At 38.8% G+C, this 25,918-nt stretch overlaps 1 protein-coding gene and 1 non-coding gene across 2 annotated transcripts in view; one reads left to right on the top strand and one right to left on the bottom strand.

Annotated features, from left to right (window-relative positions):
- Positions 1-25,918, bottom strand: part of RGS22 (regulator of G protein signaling 22) — a 144,737-nt gene that overhangs the window by 72,822 nt on the left and 45,997 nt on the right. The window contains exons 7-13 of the mRNA XM_043880463.1: positions 23,497-23,626; positions 20,204-20,804; positions 18,629-18,790; positions 13,592-13,766; positions 4,139-4,272; positions 1,692-1,806; positions 110-232 (exon numbers count right to left, since the gene is read on the bottom strand). Of these exons, the coding sequence (XP_043736398.1) occupies positions 110-232; positions 1,692-1,806; positions 4,139-4,272; positions 13,592-13,766; positions 18,629-18,790; positions 20,204-20,804; positions 23,497-23,626 (1,440 nt within the window). The remainder of the gene's footprint in view (positions 1-109; positions 233-1,691; positions 1,807-4,138; positions 4,273-13,591; positions 13,767-18,628; positions 18,791-20,203; positions 20,805-23,496; positions 23,627-25,918) is intronic.
- TRNAR-ACG lies at positions 3,163-3,235 on the top strand. Its single transcript has one exon. It is a non-coding gene; the product is annotated as a tRNA-Arg (tRNA).

Below are 25,918 nucleotides of genomic sequence, written 5' to 3'. Positions count from 1 at the left end.
GAAGAGATGGGAATTTTAAAATGAAATATAATTACTTGAGCATTAAATTATTTCAATCTCTCATTTTAAATAAAAGTAGAAAATCAGATTTAAAATAACTATCTTCTACCTTGTTCCCTGAGTTCTCACAGAATTTAGTAAAGAAGAATCCAGCTCTATTTTCTACATACAAAGATTGCAACAAATTCTCCATGTCAAATCCTCCTAAGGCACCATCACCCATGGTTTTAATCTAGATAACAAAACAGAAGGGAATTATTCACCCAGAAACACTGTAATCTTTTTATGACGTTGAACAACAACAGGGTTTCACAGATTCTGCCAGGCTGTCATTTCCCCACTGGACTATTTTATTTTTGTACCATATATGTAATTAATGCAGTATGTTGCATCTGACTGTCACATAAAATTTGTTTACGGAGCCAACTGTAGTGCAGAGCTCACTCTATTATAAACCAATCTGATCTCAAACTTCATGTTAAACTGACTCCCCAACCTCAACTATTTTCATATTTCAGGCACAGTGATACCATTTTAGGAGTCTTCCAAATCTCCATTGGTGGCCTCTTTCCTACATGTTTACTGTTATTTTAGCCTTGAGTTGCTGCTAAGAGAGTTATAAAAAGAAATATCTTCAAGGCCTCTCAGTGCTTCCTTAACTGTCCTTATGGGGTCCCTCTCTGGACAGTCTCACCCCATAAGGTCACGGCCTTCAAGTGGAAAGGCAGTATAAATTCTCATAAAACTTTGCTATTTATGGGCTTCTCTGCCAACAATGCTGGCAAGCCTAACACCGTTTTTGAAATGTAGAAAACTGGCTATTTCTCCAAGCACGAGAGTAACTCTAAAATAAGAAAGGGTATCCAGTATCCACATGAGCTCTTTGCTATTTGTTGTGTGAAACTCACACTTCCTTATAATAAGGCAACTGTGGCATGGGTGATTTAGGGTTTAAGTCAGGTTCTTGCTCTTGCTTTATTATCTCCCTTTATTCCCCTACATTACAAATTCTGAGGTAAAAATTTAATGCTTTTATGATGTTTAACCATTGGCATTCCAAAACTAAAAAGTCATTATTTGGGTAAGAAAAATACTAAATAGAAGAAAAGGAGACTTGTTTGCTTAGAATAAAATAAATAGTACAAGATTATATCTAAGTGTTCAGACAATATTAAGACTACCAAGGTTTCTACCTAAAGTGTAACTGTTATTAGAGAATGTGAAATTTTCATTTAGAACTGGTGTGTTAAATCCACATTATCAAGGTAACTATAGTCTGGAAATACTGAGCTTTGTAAAAATTCTAAGCCTCTAAAACATAACATGAAATATCCTAGACGGTTTTATTTTGTGTCTGAGGTGTGATCATACCAAAACAAGAACATAGCTGTTTTTGAAAACAGTAATAAATGGAGTATACAGCAACATGGTGCTACAAAAGGAAATAGGAAGTTTTTGTATAACAATGTGATGTTTGGTAGAAACCAATGCAATCCTGTAAAGTAATTATCCTTCAATTAATAAATAAATTTAAAAAAAGAAACTTTTTGTATACAAATCCTTTTGGAAGTAAAAAATAAATTTTTGTTCAATAAAGAAAAATTATTATGGTAAATAAATAAAAATTCTCTAAAGTCAGGGGACATTGATTAGGTAAAACGAAGAGTCAAATTAGTCCTCCAAATACTTACCAAAGGTTCTTCTGTATAGGTATATCTTCTATCCAGCTGGGGCTTCAGACATTCAGAAATGTCAGTAAAAGATGTTAAACGAATAACTTTGCTGCTTTCTGACATGTGCCTTGACCTAAATTATAGGGATGAGAACTAATTAATCAATCAACAAATATTTTAAGCACCTTTGATATACATGTACTAAATATTAGGAGTGCTTCTAAAGCATTGTGAGAACTATTTGGGAAAAAAAAAAAAAAATATATATATATATATAAGCATTAAGTCCAGCCCTCAAGAGGATGTTGAGAAAATGAGGTATAGTCATACAGAAAGATGACTCTCAATAAGATAAATGCTGGTTGAATGAATTTGTGAATGTATGACAGATGCCAAATGTCTGGGATGGATAATAAAACTATGGGCGTGTAAGAATGAGAAGTCCCTTGGAGCTATGTTAGTAATTAAAGAAACAAGATTTTTTTCATGAATAATTGGTGGAAGATACATTCTCTCTGTGTGTAAAGGGGTTCTTCAGATGGGGAGAATAGTGAGCAATATATGAAGGTAAGCAGAGAAAGTCTTGTTTAAAATGCAGAAAGTTGACTGATTTTCTTAGGGCAAGAGGACACTAAAAGCTAAACTATATACCAAAAGCTGTGCCAGAAATAATTCATATGAATATATTTAATCCTTATAACAGGTGGGTCTCATAAGGGTTTATATGTGGCAGCTTGAGATGAGATAACGGAAGACTCTGGAGTTAGACTAATGACTTTGGACCTTATCTTTTTACATTTTCTCATCCAGTTCCCTCTCCCACAGGCCAATACAATCATTCCAAACCTCACTTTCCAGTTCCATAAAACATGCTTCTTCCAACTCATCAATCTCCCTCAACTCCAACCCACCAGCAGGTTACTTTGCAGTTTCTTCTCAGACAAAATGTAGGTACAACATGCTTCGTTTCCCCTCCCTCATGTAGCAGACACTATTAATCCCCCCAGCTAACTCAACACCCATGTCCGGCAACATGATTCTATCACAAGCACCATGAAATACTATAAAAGCTAAATATTCACTTGAAAAGACGCCAGGGAGGGACAAGTGGTTGTGTAACCCAGTTGCGACTAATGAGATAAAAAATTAAGTCTACTGGGGAGCTTCTATGAAAGCCTGCTTTCCCGACTACAGGGAGAGAATTAACAGATACTGCCCCCTTCTTTATGATTTGAAAGCCTGATGTCAGGAGCTGTAGCTCTACTGACTGCAAAGGAATGGCCAAGTGCATTACAAAGATAAAAGCCTTAACACTCCTGATCTGGTGAATCGACACTGGCAGTTGCTTACACTCGTATTTCTTGTTCTGTGGGCAAAAAAACGTCAAATTTTTCTAAGCCACTGCTGATCAACTTTTTTGTTATTTGCAGCTGAAAGCATTTCAAATTTATCTATCAACAAATATATCCACCTATACCCATCCTCGACTTCCCTGCTAGCTGAGACGGTAAAAGCGTCTGCCTACGATGCGGGAGACCCAGGTTCAATCCCTGGGTGGGGAAGATCCTCTGGCGAAGGAAATGGCAACCCACTCCAGTACTCTTGCCTGGAAAATCCCATGGACGGAGGAGCGTGGTAGGCTACAGTCCATGGGGTCGCAAAGAGTCGGACACGACTGAGCGACGTCACTTTCACTTTCATACCCAACCTTATTTCCTTCCATCCTGACTCGGGAAGAACTGTCCTATTTCACGTCCGAGGTGGCCTCACTGCCTTGGTAGCTAAACCCCTCTCTCCACTGGCCTCGGAAAAGAAACGCACAGAGAGTAGATGAGCGATCGCCCGGCGTTGGGGGAGGGGCGAAGGAGGCGTGACTGCTGGTGAGGCGGGGCTGCTCTTTAGGGTGATGAGTTGTTTTGGAATTACATAGTGATGATAGTTTTATAATCATATAAACATAACTAAAAACCCCTGAATTTTATACCTGAACGTGATTAAAATGGTGAATTTTATGACAGGTAAAGTTTATCTCAATAAAAAAGAATAAATGTGAGGTAATAAATCACTAAACAAAGAACTATCCACCAGCAGACCCCACAGGAAAGTTAGTACCTTTGGTATTAATACCAAAGTATTGGGAAAGAATCCCACTTGAAATAAAGAACAATTTCATTGGGCAAATAGATGGGCAACTCTAAATGAATTTTTAAAGTATACTATGTTAAATAAGCAGAATATTATTAGGAGTATTTTGAGTTCTCAAATTTGAGAAATATTAGTAGTCTCAAGAGTTCTGCTCTTAATTTAGAGTATGCATGTGAGTATAATTCTAATATCTATCCCTGAAATACAAGAACTCATGTAAAAAAAGCAAAGTATTCATTTTCAATTTCTATTTAATCTTTAAATTCTTCAAACATCTTACCATTGCAGAAAAGCACTGGGACACAGAAAGCTGCACCTACCCTTTCTCAATCATATCATCCTTAGAAGAAACTGGATTCAAAGACTCACTCTTCCAAGGTTTATAAACCGCTGTCTTTACTCTAGGTGATTTCTTGGGAGATTTAGGAAGTTGTAGTAAACTGGATTCTTCTTTCTAAAAAGTAGTAAGATGATGAACAAAGTGAAAAATGGGCCAAGTGGGGAAAAATGGACAGAGGATAAAGCACATTCTCCACAGATACCTCAAATTTATTCTGATCACTAGAGGATTTCTTCCCTCACTCTATCACATACTATGCTATGTTTAAGAAGGAAAATAAAATATTTTTAATTCTTCACTATTAAATATTCTTATTCCCCTTCTCAAACTCCAACTTTAAAGCAGCCAACAGGCTGAAATCTGTAGACCTATTTAGAGCATTTCAAAAGGCCAAAGGTCCCCCGCTATTATGAAAGAAGACTCTTTCCTGGAGGAAGAATTTAGTGCTGTGTATATGTGTACATGTGTGTATATGTGTGTTTGTGTGTGTGTGTGAGCAAATGTACATGTGGTGGGGTGGGGAATGCAGGTAGCAGGGTGAGAAAAGACTTTTGGAAACCACTGGTCCATAAGAGGCTATATCTTAGACTATTTCCTTCCATACTGGACATTTTATTTTTAGGGGTATCATTCCCATCCTTAAATGTTTTTTGTAGTAAAAGTTAATTATTTGAATCTAGAACATGAGATGCTACACACATGAATCAAAAAGCAGAAACACCTAAATGTCCAGAGAGGAGAAAGAAACAATTATATACATGCATATATGCATATTTTTATAAGTATATAAATGTAATATTATATAGTATTTTAAAGGATTATCAAAATTATAACACCTGGAAAAATACTAATGAAGATGTTACATTACCAGAATCCAAAAATATAAATGTATTAAAATTAAAAATTCACAAAAAGCCTAAGAGAAAATAAGTTAATAGTTGTCTAGAAGTAGATGAGATCAGAGTGATTTGTCTCTTTGTTTCAAAATTCGTCTAAGTTTCCAAATTTACAGTTTTATTATTTTTAATGCAATGCTTTTATTTATTTATTTAATATTTATTTATTTGACCACACTGGGTCTTAGTTGTGGCATGTAGGATTTTGATCTTCATTGCAGCATGCAGGATCTTTAGTTGCAACATGAAAATTCTTATTTGCAGCATGTGGGATCTAGTTCCATGACCAGGGACCAAACCTGTGTCCCCTGCATTGGGAGTGCGGAGTCTTAGCCACTGGACCACCAGGTAAATCCCATGTTTTACTATTTTTATAATTTGAAAGACAAACCAAAAAAAAAAAAAAAAACACTTCCTATATGTCAGCTTCAATTAGAATGTAATATATGCTGCTGGAGAGCAAGAAATATATTTGTGATGCTTTACTATCCAGAACAAACAATAAAATCTTATATACATTCTAGCTGCCTAACAGCTACTTATAATTTTTTAAGAATTCTATAAACAAAATTAATTACTCATATGCAGAATACATCATGCAAAATGCCGGGCTGGATGAAGCACAAGCCGGAATCAAGACTGCCAGGAGAAATGTCAATAACCTCAGATACACAGATGACACCACCCTTATGGCAGAAAGCAAAGAGGAACTAAAGAGCCTCTTGATGAAAGTGAAAGAGGAAAGTGAAAAAACTGGCTTAAAACTCAACATTCAGAAAACTAAGATCATGGCATCAAGTCCCATCACTTCATGGCAAATAGATGGGGAAACAGTGAGAGACTATTTTGGGGAGCTCCAAAATCACTGCAGATGGTGACTGAAGCCATGAAATTAAAAGACGCTTGCTCCTTGGAAGAAAATCTATGACCAACCTAGACAGCATATTAAAAAGCAGAGACATTACTTTGCCAACATAGGTCTGTCTAGTCAAGGCTATGGTTTTTCCAGTAGTCATGTATGGATGTGAGAGTTGGACTATAAAGAAAGCTGAGGGATGAAGAATTGATGTTTTTTAACTTTGGTGTTGGAGAAGACTCTTGAGAATCCTTTGGACTGCAAGGAGATCCAACCAGTCCATCCTAAAGGAAATCAGTCCTGAATATTCACTGGAAGGACAGATGCTGAAGCTGAAACTCCCAATACTTTGGCCACCTGATGTGAAGAATGGACTCATTGGTAAAGACCCTGATGCTGGGAAAGATTGAAGGTGGGAGGAGAAGGGGACGACAGATGAGATGGCTGGATCCAACTCTATGGACATGAGTTTGAGTAAGCTCTGGGAGCTGGTGATGGACAGGGAAGCCTGGCATACTAGGGTCCATGGGGTCACAAAGAGTCAGACACGACTGACCAACTGAACTGAGACTGATGTTTTGCATATAATGTCCTAGGTATCAGGGCTCACATCTGTTTTAATAATTTGGAACACAGCATGACATTAAGCAACACTCTGTAAATAAGGGGAACCACAGGAGACTGGGCTTATTAAAAGTGTATTATACAAAAGTGGTCAAATTCACAGACACAAAGTAGAATGATGGTTACCAGGGGATGCAAGAGGGGTTGGTGAATGGTTATATAGTTTCAAATTTGCAAGATAAAATAGTTCTGAAGATCTGTTACACAACAATGCAAATATACTTATACTACTACTGCAATGTGCACTTGAAAAGGGTTAAGATGATAAATTCTGTCATGTGCTTTTTGTTATTGTTGTTCAGTCCCTCAATTCTGTCCAACTCTTTGTGACCCCATGGACTGTCCTTCACCAGCTCTCAGAGCTTGCTCAAACTCATGTCCCTTGATTCAGTGATGCCATTCAACCATCTCATCCTCTGTTGTCCCCTTCTCCTCCTGCCTTCAATCTTTCCCAGCATCAGGGTCTTTTCTAATGAGCCAGCTCTTTGCATCAGGTGGCCAAAGTATTGAAGCTTCAACATCAATCCTTCCAATGAATATTCAGGACTGATTTCCTTTAGGATTGACTGGTTGGATCTCCTTGCAGTCCAAAGGACCCTCAAGAGTCTTCTCCAACACCACAGTTCAAAAGGATAAATTCTTCAGTGCTCAGCTTTCTTTACAGTCCAACTCTCACATCCATGCATGACTACTGGAAATACCATACCATTGACTAGATGGATTTTTGTTAGCAAAGTATCGCCATTATGCTCTGCTTATTATTATTAATACACTGTCTAGGTTTGTCACAGCTTTTCTTCCAAGGAGCAAGCATCTTTTAATTTCATGGCTGCAGTCACCATCTGCAGTGATTTTGGAGCCCCAAAAATAAAGTCTGTCACTGTCTCCATTGTTTCCCCATCTATTTGCCATGAAGTGATGGTACCAGATGCCATGATTTTAGTTTTCTGAATGTTGAGTTTTAAGCCAGCTTTTTCACTCTCCTCTTTCACTTTTGTCAAGAGGCTCTTTAGTTCCTCTTTGCTTACTGCCATTAGAGTGGTATCATCTGCATATCTGAGGTTATTGATATTTCTCCCGGCAATCTTGATTCCAGCTGTGCTTCATCCAGCCTGGCATTTCACATGATGTACTCGGCATAGAAGCTAAATAAGCAGGGTGACAGTATACAGCCTTGATCAATTTGGAACCTTTCCCAATTTGGAACCAGTTTGTTGTTCCATGTCTGGTTCTAATTGTTGTTTCTTGACCGGCATACAGATTTCTCAGGAGGCAGGTCAGGTGATCTGGTATTCCCATCTCTTTCAGAATTTTCCACAGTTTATTGTGATCCACACAGTCAAAGGCTTTGGCATAGTCAATAAAGCAGTAGATGTTTTTCTGGAACTCTCTTGCCTTTTCGATGATCCAGGGATGTTGGCAATTTGATCTCTGGTTCCTCTGCCTTTTCTAAATCCAGCTTGAACATCTGGAAGTTCTCGGCTCACATACTATTGAAGCCTTGCTTGGAGAATTTTAAGCATTACTTTGCTAGTGTGTGAGATGAGTGCAATTGTGCGGTGGTATAAACATTCTTTGGCATCGCCTTTCTTTGGGATTGGAATGAAAACTGACCTTTTCCAGTCCTGTGGCCACTGCTGAGTTTTCCAAATTTGGTGGCATATTTAATGCAGCACTTTCACAGCCTCCTCTTTCAGGATTTGAAATAGCTCAGCTGGAATTCCATCACTTCCACTAGCTTTACTCATAGTGATGATTCCTAAGGCCCACTTGACTTCACACTCCAAGATGTCTGGCTCTAGGTGAGTGATCACACCATCAGAGCTATCTGGGTCATGAAGATCTTTTTTGTGTAGTTCTTCTGTGCATTCTTGCCACCTCTTCTTAACATCTTCTGCTTCTGTTAGGTCCACGCCATTTCTGTCCTTTACTGTGCCTATCTTCACATGAAATGTTCCCTTGGTATCTCTAATTTTCTTGAGGAGATCTCTAGTCTTTCCCATTCTATTATTTTCCTCTATTTCTTTGCATTGTTCACTTAGGAAGTCTTTCTTATCTCTCCTTGCTATTCTATGGAACTCTGCATTTAAATGGGTATATCTTTCCTTTTCTCCTTTGCCTTCCACTTCTCTTTTCTCAGCTCTTTGTAAGGCCTCCTCAGACAACCATTTTGACTTTTTACATTTCTTTTTCTTGGGGATGGTTTTGGTCACAGTCTCCTGTACAATGTTAAGAACCTCTGTCCACAATTTTTCAGGCACTCTGTCTATGGGATCTAAACCCTTGAATCTATTTGTCACTTCTATGGTACAATTGTAAGGGATTTGACTTAGGTCATACCTAATGGCCCACTGGTTTTCCCTACGTTCTTCAATTTAAGTATGAATTTGGCAATAAGGAGTTTATGATCTGAGTCACAGTCAGCTCCCAGTCTTGTTTTTGCTGACTGTATAGAGCTTTTCCATCTAAGGCTGCAAAGAATATAATCAATCTGATTTTGGTATTGACCATCTGGTGATGTCCATGTGTAGAGTTGTTTCTTTTGTGGCTGGAAGAGGGTGTTTGCTATGACCAGTGCATTCTCTTGGTAAAACTCTGTTAGCCTTTGCCCTGCTTCTTTTTGTATTTCAAGGTCAAACTTACCTGTTACTCCAGCTATCTCTTGACTTCCTATTTTTGTATTCCAGTCCCCCATGATGAAAAGGATATCTTTCTGTGGTTCTTTTTTTCTTCTTTTTGGTGTTAGTTCTAGAAAGTCTTGTAGGTCTTCATAGAACCATTCACCTTCAGCTTCTTTGGCGTTAGTGGTTGGGGCATAGACTTGTATTACTGTGATTACTGAACAGTTCGCCTTGGAAATGAAGAGAGATCATTCTGTCATTTTGAGATTGCACCCAAGTACTGCATTTCAGATTCTTTTGTTGACTATGAGAGCTACTCCATTTCTTCTTAGGGATTCTTGCCCATAGTAGTAGATATAAAGGTCATCTGAATTAAATTTGCCCATTGCCATCCATTTTAGTTCACTGATTCCTAAAACGTCAATATTCACTCTTGCCATCTCCTGTTTGACCACTTCCAATTTACCTTGATTCGTGGACCTAACATTCCAGGTTTCAATGCAATATTGCTCTTTACAGCATCAGACTTTACTTTCATCACCAGACACATCCACAACTGGGCATTGTTTCCATTTTGACTCAGCCCCTTCACTCCTTCTGGAACTATTTCACCACTCTTCTCCAGTAGCATATCTGGGCACCTACCAACCTGGGGAATTCATCTTTCAGTGTCATATCTTTTTGCCTTTTTATATTGTTCATGGGGTTCTCAAGACAAGAATGCTGAAGTGGTTTGCCATTCCCTTCTGCAGTGGAGCATGTTTTGTCAGAACTCTCCACCACGACCCGTCCGCTTGGGTGGCCCTACACGGCACGGCTCATACTTTCTTTGAGTTAGACAAGGCTGTGATCCATGTGCTTTTACCACTATAAAAAGCTTTCTAAATATAAAAAAAAATTTTTTAAGTGTATTATACTTAAAATTAAAGGATGGCCCAAGTTAGTATTTTTGAGCTTTCTGGCTTGGGAGAAAGCTAGAAAAGTAGCCCGAAAGAAAAAAATCTTTTCTTTTGATAGAAAAAAAAAAAATACTATCAAAAGGGCACAGTAGAACTGGAGGCGGGTACAGGAGCTGTTCCATATCAAGACTGAGATGGTAGATACACAATGTATATATTTGTCAAAAATTTCAGAACAAAAAGGTGAATTTTACTTTGAATAAAAGATATTTTAACTTTTAAAAGAGGAAGAATAAAGAAAATAGAATCAAGTTCCATTGCTTACACTGTTTTCTGCCAAGGAGAAACAGAAGGAGATCAAAATGAGTTACTCAACTAGAAAACACTGATGATAACAGGTGTGGTGATGGATGGTACTCAGAAAGCCAAGTGTGCTCACTACACTATGTCTCTAAGATTTGTCTTAACCTGGTGACTGAGTCACAAAGTCACACGGGCTAACAAGGACACTCAGTTGATCAGTTAAGTGGCATACACAAAGGCCCTGGGTGCAAAAGAGGTCAGAAAAGTGTCTACATAATGGCTAAAAAACCTAGCTCACTATAATGACACTAACTCAAGGTGTGGTCCCCAGGCCAGCAGAAAGAGCACCACCTGGGAGCAAGCATGTTAGATATGCAAATCCTTGGGCCCCATCCCAGACCTATTGAATCTTGATCTTTAGGAGGAGCCCTGAAGTCTCTATTCTAACAAGCTCTTCAGGTGACTCACTGAAGCTTGAGAACCACTAACTTGTAGCAGTGCTTTGCAGCAAATCACCTAGGAATCTTATTAAAATATAGGTTCTAAAATGTGACTCTAGGGACTTCCCTGGTGATCCAGGGGTTAATAATCCACCTTCCAATGCAGGGAACATGGGTTAGCTCCCTTATCAGGGAACTGAGATACCACATGCCACACGATGCGGCCAAAAAAAATTATGTTCAGGCAGGATGAGAACCTCAATTTTATGCAAACTCCTGATTTTAGAGAGTGACTCTCACCTGGTCTGGTGATGGACAGGGAATCCTGGTGTGCTGCAGCCTACGGGGTTGGAAAGAGTTGGACACGACTTACCGACTGAACTGAACTGAATGCACTCAGTCTGTATCAATTAAATCTGACTCTGAAGGTGGGATGTAGGCATCAGTATGTCTAAAAGCTCTCTGTGACTCTAGAATGCATACAGGGTTGAGAAACCACTGACAGAAAAACTGTAAGGTATTTGAAGCTCTAAAGCACTACTTGTAGAAGCAGAGTTTTAAAAGTCACATCATACATCTTCCTGACTCTTAAAAATAAGTTATCCTAATCACAAAGTAATCATTTCTGACGGGGTCGTGTGTGACTATGGTCAATAACACAACATTCTTTGACACCTTTAAAGGCTTGAAAGATTAATAAGGCTCTTTACTTCTGAAATGTATGTCTTAGCTACATTTATTACATCTCTGTGCCAAAGCACATAAGGTTATTTACTTCTTCTCTGTAAATTTGGTTAACTTTTCTTCTCTTTGTGGACTTTTCCTATTTTTTTGTCCTATCCTTCCCTGTTGTGAAAATAATGCTCACTATTTCTAATTTTGCCATTGCTATTTTTCACTCATTTGTTCAGTTTATACTTATTAAGCGCCAGGCACTATTCCAGGCACTGAGAGAAAGCAGTTAACAAAGAAAAGGGACCTAATTAAACTTAAAAGCTTTTGCACAACAAAGGAAACTATAAGCAAAGTGAAAAGACAGCCTTCAGAATGGTAGAAAGTAATAGCAACCAAAGAAACAGACAAAGGATTAATCTCAAAACTATACAAGCAACTCCTGAAGCTCAATTCCAGAAAAATAAATGCCCCAATCAAAAAATGGGCCAAAGAACTAAACAGACATTTCTCTAAAGAAGAAATACAGATGGCTGACAAATACATGGAAAGGTGCTCAACATCACTCATGATCAGAGAAATGCTAATCAAAACCACAACAAGGTACCATTACACGCCAGTCAGAATGGCTGCTATCCAAAAGTCTACAAGCAATAAATGCTGGAGAGGGTGTGGAGAAAACGGAACCCTCTTACACTGTTGGTGGGAATGCAAACTCGTACAGCCACTATGGAGAACAGTGTGGAGATTCCTTAAAAAACTGGAAATAGAACTGCCATATGACCCAGCAATCCCACTCCTGGGCATACACACCAAGGAAACCAGATCTGAAAGAGACACGTGCACCCCAATGTTCATCACAGCACTGTTTATAATAGCCAGGACAGGGAAGCAACCTAGATGCCCATTAGCAGACGAATGGATAAGGAAGCTATGGTACATATACACAATGGAATATTACTCAGCCATTAAAAATAATACATTTGAACCAGTCCTAATGAGATGGATGAAACTGGAGCCCATTATACAGAGTGAAGTAAGCCAGAAAGATAAACACCAATACAGTATACTAACACATATATATGGAATTTAGAAAGATGGTAACGATAACCCTATATGCAGGACAGAAAAAGAGACACATGTATAGAACAGACTTTTGGACTCTGTGGGAGAAGGCGAGGGTGGGATGATCTGAGAGAATAGCATCGAAACATGTATATTATCAAGTGTGAAACAGATCGCCAGCCCAGGTTGGATGCATGAGACAAGTGCTCAGGGCTGGTATACTGGGATGACCCAGTGGGATGGGATGGGGAGGGAGGTGGGAGCGGGGATCAGGATGGGGAACACATGTAAATCCATGGGTGATTCATGTCAATGTATGGCAAAACCCACTACAATATTGTAAAGTAATTAGCCTCCAACTAATAAAAATAAATGAAAAAAAAGAAAAGTCCCTTATATTCTGGTAGGAGGTGAAAGGCAATAAACATAAATCAGCATGGTCTTAAGTATGATGAGGCAAAATAAGGCAGAGCAGAGGGCTTGGATAGTGGATAGTGAGGGAGGGAATCTGTGCTGTCCCGCGCAGCGTGTTTACATGGAAGAATCAAGGACAGCCTCTCTGACTAAGTGATACCAGGGCAGACACCAAGGTGAGTGAGGTGCTACCACACACATATCTGGAGGAAGAGTGCTCCAATGGAAGGGAAACAGCAAGTGCAACACTCTCGGGTTTCTGTTTGGTGTGTTCCAGGAATAGCATGGAGTGGCGTAAGCTAAAGAAGAATGCTAGGGAATAAGGCCAGGAAGTTAGCAGGGCAGTGGACAGCTGTATAAAGACTCTAGCTTATATTCTGACTGAGAGAGGAGGCCACTAGGGAGTTCTGAGCAACTAAGCGACATGATCATGCATTTTTCAAAAATCACATTGGCAGACTGGTGAAGAACAAACCATAAATTTTCTTCTTTCCTAATTGCTGCAGCATGTACATTAACAAAAACCAAAAAAAAAAAAAAAAAATTAGAAGCTTATGATAAAACTTCAGTGCTAGTGTACAAAACCCAAGCATCAACATTTTAGTACAAACTTAAGAGATCAAAGTATCGCTGGACAACCTACCTGCATCTCAGATAACTGTGGAATGCAAGACTTGGGTCTTAACGGCAAGAGGGTTGCCATTTGTGGGAAAGGGTCAACATCCTTCCTTGGTTTCTCTTGACGAAGGTGCCAGAATTTCAGTTCAGCACTAGCGTGTTTTGTTGAGGATGTATGAGTAACACAGAATCTTGGTGCCCTAGTTAGAGGAAAAACAAATTTAAGATTAATCTCGGCAATAAGCCTCAAAAATCAGAATGTATGATATGTGTTCACAATTATCAGTCTTGCCACATCCCTTTTTAATAATTTTTTCTTCTTTTCCTGCTGCCTATCCTCTCCCCCCAATGTTATGTGTGTGTACATGTGTGTTATCTATCTATATATATCTATCCATCTATCTATGTATCTCTCAAAAGAAAAGTGGGCAAAGAAGATACACAGGAAACTTACGAATGCTGAAATCCAAATGACCACTAAATATTGAAAAGTTATCAACATCAACAATAATCAGGGAAATGCAAATTAAAAACACCAAACACCAATGACATACCAAATACATAGCCAAAAATTTAAGAATCTCACACTATCAAATGTTATCATGAATTTGTAGTAATAAGTACTCTCATATTCTGTTGGTGGGAGTGCAGTTGGTACAACTGCTTTGGAAAAGGGGATGTGTGTACAGCATTGCTTGTAATTGTAAAAAGAGAAAATGACACAAATTTTTAAAACAATAAATAATCTATGGTATGTTGATGCAATGGAATACTGTATACAACAAAGAAAATGGATAAAACTCTCAATACAGTTACAATCAAATCAGTCATATCTGACTCTTTGTGATGCCATGGACCATAGCCCACCAGGCTCCTCTGTCCAAGGAATTTTCTAGGCAAGAATACTGGAGTGGGTAGCCATTTCCTTCTCCAGGTGATCTTCCCGACCCAGGGATCAAATCTAGGTCTCCCACATTGCAGGCAGATTCTTTACTGTCTGAGCCACCAGCGAAGCCCATGATGTTGACAGAAGACACAAAAGAAGGCATACATCATGATTCCATTTTTATAAAGTTGTAGTAGAGGAAGATAAAAATACATGTTTAGGGATTTATTTGCATACATGGTTGGTAAAACTACAATGAAAAGTAAGGGGGTAATCACAAGTCCAGAAAGTGGCTACCTCCAAGTGGATGGAGGATGGTGTAACCAGCAAGGCACCTTCAGGGGTCTTTGCAATTCTTTATTCCCCAACCAACATGGTGGGAAATAATGAGTGTTTGTTTGTACTTAGGTTGGAATTTTAAAGAATACACAGGATTTAGCTAGATCAAGAAAAAAGGTAAGAAAGGATTCTGGGAAAATGGCAATGTCAGCAATATTGTTTTTCTACATCTCCGAATCCCTTCATAAAAACAGACAGCATGACTATGATAGCACAACCAAAAACTCATGGACAACGTTTAGAATAACACGTGTTAATGTGACAAGGTATCCCACAAACCCCAATATACAGGCAGTGGATACAAAAGATCAGCCACAAGACCTGCACGACATTGGTGTGTAGGTCACAAGAGGAAGGAAGTGCCTGATGATGGCCCTGAGAGTGGAACAGCACCAGAAGAGCCAGAAAGACACGGCAGGCCTGTTTGAGATTAGCAATTGAGATGGAAGGGATTCTCTAACCTGAGGTGAGTGCACACACATGTCAGTCGCATTTCAACTTACCAACAATGAACAACTGGAAAGTCAAAATAACAAAATGGACGAACCACAATAGGTGCAACAATTTGGATGCATTACGCTTCAGTGGCAGTATGTTGACCGACAGAAGTCAGTCTCAAAAAGTTAATCCTGTATAATTACATGGCATTCTAAAAAAGACAAAAACATAGTGACAAAGAACAGATCAGTGGCTGCCAGGGTGAAGAGAGGAGGAAGAGCCTGATGACAGAAGGGTGCTCTGAGAGTTTCCTAAGGTGGTGTTTGTACGCTGACTGTCATGGTGGTTATGTGAATCTATACAGTTTGCTTTTACTGTATGTTAATGTAAAACATAGAAAAGAAGAGAAAAACAGCCTTTTCAACAAATGAGGATGAGCAACTGGATATCCATAAGCAAGGGAAAAAAAAAAAAAACTGAACCTTGACCTAAACCTCACACCCTAAATAAAAATTAACTCAAAACAGGCCATGGACTTAAATTAAAATATAGAATTGTAAGATTTTTAAAGAACAGCACAGGAGAAAATCTTCCGAATACAGCACTGGGCAAAGCGTTCTCAGGTTTGACACCATGGGCATAATCCACGAAAGTGAAAGTGTTAGCCCCTCAGTCGCGGCCGACTGTGTGACCCCATGGGCTGTAGTCCGCCGGGCTCCTCTGGCCATGGCATTCTCTAGGGAGCCATGGCATTCTCTAGGGAAGAATGCTGGAGCGGGCAGCCATGTCCTGGCTTCCCTAGTGGCTCAGACAGTAAAGAATCTGCCTGAAACATGGGAGACCCAGGTTTGATCCCTCGGTTGGGAAGATCCCCTGGAGAAGGGAATGGCTACCCACTCCAGTATTCTTGCCTGGAGAATTTCACAGACAGAGGAACCTGTCAGGCTATGGTCTATGGGGTCATAAAGAGTCATTCAGACAGTAACACTACTGAAACTAAAAACAGATTATATGACCCGCTAATCTCATTCCTGGACTTTAATTCCAGAGAAAGGAAGATTTATGTTCATGCAGAAATCTGTACATGAATGTTCACAGCAGCTTTATTACTAATATCAAAAGACTGAAAACAATCCTAATGTCCCTCAATGGGAGACTGAGTGTGTAACATCCACACGACAGAATACTAGACAGTAATGAAGAAGAACAAAACGACTTGGACACATCTCAAAGGAATTATCCTGAGTGAAAAAATAATCCCAAAAGATTACATATTACATTATTTCATTTACATAATAGATGAGTAGTTTTCCAGTAATTATGAGAAAGGGGGAAGGTAAGAGGCAGGCATGGTTATAAGAGAGCAATACAAAGGTATGCATGTGGTAATGAAACTGCTCTGTATCTTGACTGTAATGGCAAGTGCATGTGACAGAACTATATACAGAGAAATAAATTATGAGAAGCTGGAAAAATATGAAAAAAGATTGTTGAGCTTTATCAATGTCAATTCCATCACTGCAATATTGTACTACAGTTAAGCAAGATGTTACCACTGGTGGTGGGGGGGGGAGGTGGGGAACTGGGTAATAGGTATACAGAATCTTTGTGTAATTTCTTACAACTTCACATGAATCTATCATTCTCTCAAAACAAAAAAGTTAAACTAAGAAAAAAAAAGCTTCTACTATATTCGTAATGTTTTTTAAGCTGGGTGGTGTGTGTGTATATATAGGTGCATATTATAGTATAATTTATACCTTTCTGCCTTTCTTAAATATTTAAGAACAGAAATTTATACAGAGAAAAACAACATTCTCTCTATATATGGGAAAATACAAAGCACACAAGTAATCTGAAATACCTAGATGGGAGATAATTGGGAGACAGAGGCAAGGGACAAATCATGATGACCTTATTTATTAACTTAAGGAATGTGAACCTTACACTGAAAGCTTGGGGGCAACTACTGAAAGCCTTAAAGCAGGGAAGTAACATCATCAGATCAATCACGGCCACAGTGGACAGCTCACTGATCCTCAGATGGCACACATCTCCTTCACGAGGCCCATTCTCTTCTCCATGCTTATATCCAGGTGAAATACTACCTCTCCTCTGTGTCCTGCGCATCCACCACACTTGCTTTTAGTACACTCGTTTCACATGTAGGTTCCTCCCACTGGACTAGGATCACTAGACTTGACTATGTTTTACCCTTGGACCCTTAGCACAGAACTTGGCTCATAGGAAGTGTTCCTGGAATGTTTATTGAGATGATAAATCTAACTCAATCTACTGCGCATGTATGCACATGCACACAAACACACACACATCAATTTGAAGAGATACTGAGCATAAGAGGTCAGGTGTAGAAGGATACGTTCACAAAGTTAACATGGAGTTAAAATCCATCTTGTAACAGAGAAATATCAATAACCTCAGATATGCAGATGATACCACACTTATGGCAGAAAGTGAAGAAGAGCTAAAGAGCCTCTTGATGAAAGTGAAAGAGGAGAGTGACAAAGTTGGCTTAAAACTCAACATTCAGAAAACTAAGATCATGGCATCTGGTCCCATCACTTCATGGCAAATAGATGGGGAAACAATGGAAACAATGAGAGACTTTATTTTTTGGGTTCCAAAATCACTGCAGATGGTGACTGCAGCCATGAAATTAAAAGACGCTTGCTCCTTGGGAAAAAATCTATCACCAACCTAGACAGCATATTAAAAAGCAGAGACACTACCAACAAAGGTCTGTCTAGTCAAAGCTATGGTTTTTCCAGTAGTCATGCATGGATGTGAGAGTTGGACTATTAAGAAAGCTGAGCACCCAAGAATTGATGCTTTTAAAATACAGTGTTGGAGAAGACTCTTGAGAGTCCCTTGGGCTGCAAGAAGAGCCAACCAGTCTATCCTAAAGGAAATCAGTCCTGAATATTCATTGGCAGGACTGATGCTGAAGCTGAAACTCCAATACTTTGGCCACCTGATGCAAAGAACCGACTCATTGGAAAAGACCCTTATGCTGGGAAAGATTGAAGGCAGGAGGAGAAGGGGACGACAGAGGATGAGATGGTTGGATGGCATCACCGACTTGATGGACATGAGTCTGAGTAAGCTCCAGGAGTTGGTGATGGACAGGGAAGCCTGGAGTGCTGCAGTCCATCGGGTCACAAAGAGTCGACACGACTGAGCGACAGAACTGAACTGCAAGTCCCTCAAACACCAACATTATCTAAAGGATAGGTACTTTAAAGAAGCCTGAAGATAATATGACAATCTTGTCATTTAAAATTCCCATAAGTCATATATCCTTAAGACAAAAAGTATAACCTGTAACTAGCTTAAGAAAAGTGAAAGCAAATAACTTTTGATTCTCATTATTTTTCTTACCAATAAAGAAGTAAGGGTTTTACAACCTCAGTCTGAATTTTTTTTAAGTGTTCTTCATTCCACTGAGATCCATCTAGTAGTTTAAATTTTGATAAGACTTGTGCAGAAAGGTAGTAATCTCCACTGCTCACTAGAAAGCATTTTTTCATCTTCTCAATATGTCTGAAATAAAACACAAACAAATAGGCACACACATACATGTTGACACAGTATTCAACTAGCCAAATATTTTCACTTCCAAAATGTTTCAGGCAAGTAATGAACTAACTATCTTAGAACCAAAAGTGGGGTCACAAAGAGTCGGACCACAACTGAGCAACTGAACAAAGAACCAAAAGTGAGTTACAGGAGTACCAATGTGAAGATAAAAATAGTTCTCACAGGTATGGGAATGGGAAGGATAGCTTTGGTCAGCTGAACAATGGCCTTGCTAAGATGTCCACACCCTCATCTCCAGAACCTAAGAATGTGATCTTACATGACAGAAGGGACGGTGCAGAGGTGATTAGGGTTTTGAGGAGATTATCCTGGGCTGTCTAGCTGGTGCTAATGTAATCATTAACAATCCTTCTAAGAAGGAGGCAGGAGGGTAACAGTCATAGAGAAAAGATAGGAGGGCAGAAGCAAAGATCAGAGAGGAGAAAAGACGTCATTCCGCTGGCTCTGAAGACAAAGGAAGGGGCCCTGAGCCAAGGAAAGCAGATGGCCTCAGAAGCAGGAAAAGGAAAGGAAATGGATTCTCCTCTAGAGTGCCCAGAAAGAATGCAGGCCTGCAGACCCATTTAGACTTCTGACCTTTTAATCGGAAGAAAATTAATTTATGTTGCTTCAAGCCACTGAGTGTGTGGCAATTAATGACAGCAACAATAGGAACTAATAAAGTATTGACTCTGAAGAACCTATGTAGGTTGACTGTATATCCTTTCCCTAACATGTCTTGGAAAGTGGTAGCAGCCTTCCATCCCAGGATCAATTAGGTCATGCTTCATAATCAACCATTTGGTAACCCCTGCTCTTATAACTATGTATAACAATGAGCTTTGTGATCTGAATGTTTCCAAGTAACTGGAATAACCCAGTCTCCAGTATTTACTCAGTCAAACCTTTAATGGGGATCGCAGTCTACTTCAGAGTTCAGAGCAGATCAGGAGAACACAGACAAGTTAAGGAGGTAAAGCAGGGTCCTCCAAGGTTCATAAGACTTACAGTGACCTAACACATATGGAGCAGCCAAACAAACACCCATGCCCCGTCAGACCTAAGAGGCTCTCTCGAGAACATCCAGCATCATATCCAGCAGATATCTCATTCAGATATGTCTAAGTGGCTTCTGACTAAAGACCACAGAATTTGTTAACTGAGCAGGCTGCCAGGAACAGTCAGCCCCTTACACTGGCATAAGGTATCTTTTACATAAATCAGTCTTATTATAATAAAATAAATCTTATTATTAATTCTTCTAAAAGTATAAATTACATTTATATATTTATTCCAGGCCTTCTGTCTGTGCTTAAATGAACCAAACTAATATTCTATAATTTGGTTTTAAAACTATTGAAAAAAAAATAGAAATACCTTTGATGTCTTCCAGGATTCTTAAGAACTTTTAACCTCTCAATATCCATCCATAGCCACCAATATTTCTCCCCTAAGGTACCTTTTAAAAATTTCTTAAATCTTTCAAACTCCTTTCTATTGCCAATGTCATACATTTTGTGAGAAATACACCAATCAGCCCTGCTGTCTAGTCCAACGCTCTCAGGTTTTGGAATTGCTTGTTCTAACACGTCTTCCGACTTTTCCCTTGGCATTTCACTGAGCAAAACATTCTTGCCAGAGGTAGGCCCCCCAATGTCATCAAATACCACTTCTGTTACGTTTCTGAAATTTACATAATCTGGGCTTTCTCTAAGTGTTGCTCCAAGAATTTGATGAACTGCCACTCTCAAAATAAAGGAGACATAAGATCTTAAAAACTCATCATATGTTGAGAAGTGCAGTGTCAGACTTTTATCGACATTCTGTTGCTTTTCAAGGTATATCCTCAGAAGAGCTTGAGAAGGAGTGTCCTGTAGAGATACAGACCCATCTTCTTCAAATTCGGAGATTAATCTAGTGGTTTTTAACAGGCTCTTTTTTGTCCTGGGGTGAACTCCATCATCGAAGATAAAACTCTCTGTATTAAATCATAAAAGGCTATTAGATCAGGTATGAATGTAAAAGTTTTCTTTTAATTGTTAACTAGATGTTATAAATCACTGCAGATGGTGATTGCAGCCATGAAATTAAAAGACGCTTATTCCTTGGAAGGAAAGTTATGACCAACCTAGGCAGCACATTAGAAAGCAGAGACATTACTTTGTCAACAAAGGTCCGTCTAGTCAAGGCTATGGTTTTTCCAGTGGTCATGTATGGATGTGAGAATTGGACTATAAAGAAAGCTGAGTGCCAAAGAATTGATGCTTTTGAACTATGGTGATGGAGAAGACTCTTGAGAGTCCCTTGGACTGCAAGGAGATCCAACCAGTCCATCCTAAAGGAAATCAGTCCTGGGTGTTCATTGGAAGGACTGATGCTGAAGCTGAAACTCCAATACTTTGGCTACCTCACGCAAAGAGCTGACTCATTTGCAAAGACCCTGATGCTGGGAAAGATTGAGGACAGGAGGAGAAGGGGACGACAGAGGATGAGATGGTTGGATAGCATCACCGACTCAATGGACATGAGTTTGGGTAAACTCTGGGAGTTGGTGATGGACAGTGAGGCCTGGCATGCTGTGGTTCATGGGGTTGCAAAGAGTCGGACACGACTGAGTGACTGAACTGAACTGAGAGAAAGTGCCAACAGGGACTGGCCGTGTCTTCCTTGGACTTGAAGAGGATACTGGTGGCAGATGAACTAAATATTTGCTATCCTCAATAAAGAGGATCTTCAAAAAGACATGACACACTTTTGAAATGTAATATTTCAGACTGATAAGGTCAATATACAAAGGCCAAATCTATTAAAGAATTAGAATGTGTATACCAAATGATTGTGTGTACTTTCATGTTTTATGTTGCATTGTAAAATAAAATTAGCTACCATAGATGATGAGATGATAGATTAACAGACCAGAATTGGAGTCATATTAGCAATTTTAAAAAATTGACTATTTTATCAGAAAAATTCAATTACTATTACACTTACAACCTATCATTAAAATTACAAAATTGCATAAAGTCCTTGTGAAGCCTTATAAATACAAATGGACTACATTTACACTTTTTCTAAAGATACAGTCTAGCCCTTATTTTCTTTTTAGTCTTTATTTAGTGAAATATCTGATGTCTGTGCTTTATTTCACATGGCAAATCTACTGCTTGCAAAGCCATGGATCAGGAAAACCCTGATTCATGTGTCCCAACCTCAATTTTCTCAATAATAGATTTCAAATCTCAATAAACTGAAAATGTTTCATAATTTTAATCGAAAATATGTATAATAAATTTCCTTAAAATTGAGATTAGACTTTTGTAGACCTGTGAAAGGATAGTGGGTATACACTCAACCCCACAAACATGGAGGCACTTCTGCTCACTGCCTTCCTGGTATCCTTTCTCTTTCTGTTCCCTAACTTCACTCTCCAATTTTCTACTTCACTTGGAGACAACAAGTGAAGTAGGAGGCAACAGTAAGAAATCCATAAATTCCGTAATTTCCAGTTAGAAAGATGATTTCCCTCTTTACCTAGATTTAGGTTCAATTCTACAGACTCCAGATTTATCACCCCCCAGAGGTTTCTGGTTCTCTACTTCATTTGGAGGCAACAGTAAGAAATCTATAAATTCCGTAATTTCCAGTTAGAAAGATGATTTCCCTCTTTACCTAGATTTAGGTTCAATTCTACAGACTCCAGATTTATCACCCCCCAGAGGTTTCTGGTACTTATCAAAGGAACTGTGCAATAATTTAATGAATTGTGGAATTCCCTTCCTGAATCACATTGCTAGATTTTTTTTTTCCCCTCTAGCAATATCACATGTTAATTACTACCGTTTCTGGAGGTAAGGTAAGGTAAGTTAAGGTAAGGTGAAGTCGCTCAGTCGTGTCCGACTCTTTGCAACCACATGGACTGTAGCTTACCAGGCTCCTCCGTCCATGGGATTTTCTATTCAAGAGTACTGGAGTGGGTTGCCATTTCCTTCTCCAGAGGATCTCCCCGACCCAGGGATCGAACCCAGGTCTCCCGCATTGTAGGCAGACACTTTACCATCTGAGCCATCAGGGAAGTCCTTTCTGGACCGTTTCTGGAAGGTCCCCTTCATTTATGAAAAGTTTCTGTCATCCACCAAAGTTCACCCACCCACAGTAGAAATTTATCTGCTTTTCAAGGTGAAAAATAGTCTGAACTTAAAAACAGTAGGATAACTCAAGTTCCATAAATCACTATTTACTTTTGGGAGGACAGAAAGGTTGCACCCACTTTATTTCAAATTCTTAATAATAAGAATTTGTAAACTGTAATAGGAAATAGTGATAAACCAAACATTTATTGACTGTCTATCAGGTACCAAGCAGTAAACATTTTATATATTCAGTATGTATGCATCATTAGTTTAATCTTACAGATGACAAAAGCAAGGCTACCAGAAGTGGAATAATTTGCAGAAGTCACAAACTAATAAGTATCAGAGTTGGATTCTAAACCCCTCTTCTTTTCACTATACCAGGTTGTCTCTTAAAAAACAGTAGAAAGTGGAGTTGCAGGAGATGTCATTTTTTTTTCCCTATCCACTAAGTGTTGTATTGTAAGTTTAGAATAACAACAACAAAAGATGTAAAAAGGAGTTCTGAGGTCAATCTTATCCTTGTCCTTTTCTGCTTACCAGAAACAGATGAAACAACTGGTGAGTCAATTTTGTCGTGGAACACACAAGATGGTAATGAAAAGGTTGATGCTGTTTGCTGACATTGTTTTGCTAAGGCAAACCAATCTTTTGTTTGAGTATAGGAGGCCTAGGAAGAAAGGAGCACATTTGTTTAACCAAGATTAGCAGTATTCTTCCCATCATGAATCTGGATAAATCATTATGACAATACTCAATTTGTATAGTACAATATGTAAAGGAAAAATTATGCTGTGAAAGAAAAGAATATTGTACACAGAAAAATTCATTAGCTGAGAATAATGATAAGGAAATTGAAATTCAGATTATTTTCATATTAGATGATCAAAGGGAAAAAAAGAAGCCCAATACCATCAAATTCTTCACTCCTCCACCAGAAGCACGCAACCCTTTCCTGGACTCACTACAAATTCCCGCCATCTAAGTTAACTTGGCAGTCTCCATAGCTCATCAGTCTTTGGGTGCATCTTTGGCCAGCTGCTCCCATTTACAACCTTCTCAATGATTTCACGCCCCCGGTTCCATCTGGCCAGGCTCAGTGCTTTGAACAACTTCTCCTTAATATGACGAAAACTTACTCTCAGGAGCACTGTAAACCTCTCCACGTCCAACTTCACCTTTACCTTAGATTCTGTTTTCGAAACTTTGCTTGGATGGGATGCTTCCAGAAGGATGATTTCTGACTCACCTGCCCCTGGATGGAGTCTTCAGTTTTTCCTTTCTTTTATGTACTCCTGAGTCAGCTGATCCAATTCTCAACTTGACATGTAGCTTCAAAAGCCCCAGTCCTAAGAAACTCTATCTCAGATGCCCTGGGAAGATTCTTCTTTCCACTTCTCTTAGAAATGTCCTCACTTACTTTTCTAGGATAATCCAACTTGTTCAACAGAAGCAGAGAAGGGAGTGTCCAGCATTACTTTCACTTCTCCTTTCTCCAACTATGTCATCTTAGCCTAAGGAACACTTACAGGGGAGGCAAGGCTCAAATGGAATAGAATTGTTCCCTGACTATTAAGGAGAATTAGCAGGGCAAGTCAGGCCACACAACAAGACCAAAGGCAAGAGACAGAAACAGCAGGTGCAATGGTGTGGTACTGTCCCTTTTAGAAGTAAGGTAGATAGTAGCTTTGAATCTCATTTCCTTTTGTTTCTTCTTTTTCTTTCTCTAAAACCAAATCATTTACTAATAAGTATATTCATTCAAAATACTTATTAAATGACTACTCTGTTCCAAGTGCTAGCCTAAGCACTGAGAGAAGACCAAAATAATTAAGGAACTATCAAGGAACTAAGACCAACATACAAGAGTCATGTCTTGATTTGAGACTTCCCTGGTGGCTCAGATGGTAAAGTGTCTGCCCTGCAACGCGGGAGACCTGGGTTCAATCCCTGGGTTGGGAAGATCTCCTGGAGAAGGAAATGGCAACCCACTCCAGTATTCTTGCCTAGAATATCCCATGGATGGAGGAGCCTGGTAGGCTATAGTCCATGGGGTTGCAAAGAGTCGGACACGACTGGGCGACTTCACCTTCACTTTCACAAGAGTCATTAAATCAACTACACAGAAAGATAAGAGAGCAGAAGATAGAGGAGAAAGAAGTAGTCAGCCAAATATAATAACAGTTAACTATTCTACTTTATATTCTTAAAAGATGGGTCAATTGTTTGTGTTTAGAAGGTATAACTGAAGACAAAAAAATATTACTAATTATCATAAGGATTAATACCTATCTATAGTCATGGTTTAATGATTTAACGGCCCCCAAAATTGAACACTCAAGTTCAAAGGTTATTAAAAAGAAATATATAATTCAGATATTACATAAGTTGACAGAAATGAGTTTTTTTCCATTACAGAAAATAGTAAAAGTAAAATAGCTTTAATTTTTATTTTCTTATATTTGATTCAATTTACATGTAAGGAATCAGAACTTATTCCCCTAGATTGATTCTTTCCTTTGTATGTTTATGGACTTCTACCATTAGTACATGTTTTTGACATCCCTAACATTATTAGAACACATATGTTAAGAGAAAAAATAAATACTGAAAAATAAATATAAGAGAAAAGAAAAATGTGACTTTAGTGCATCCCTGAGCATTATTCAGAGGAAATAATGGGACTGGCATACATTTTTTTTTAACATTTTTGCCAAATATTGCTGATAGAACTGTCAAACTACAAAATTATATAGGAGCTTACACATGAAAAAGAAATGTTCAAAAAGATAGGGTAAAGATATCCATTCCAACAGAGATGTTTTCCTCTTGAATGACATCTTTGATCAATTGGAAGTGCCTGCCTAGAAGGCTGTGTTGAAAAGAGTTTAGAGCCAAGTCCTAGCTCAGCAGGAAAATTGCCATGATTGATTAGCAATATCTGTCATGAATAGAAACTAGG

The sequence above is a fragment of the Cervus elaphus genome, chromosome 21 (genome assembly GCF_910594005.1).
Source record: "Cervus elaphus chromosome 21, mCerEla1.1, whole genome shotgun sequence".
Lineage (NCBI taxonomy): Eukaryota > Metazoa > Chordata > Mammalia > Artiodactyla > Cervidae > Cervus > Cervus elaphus.
This window is presented reverse-complemented; position numbering and strand designations above follow the sequence as displayed.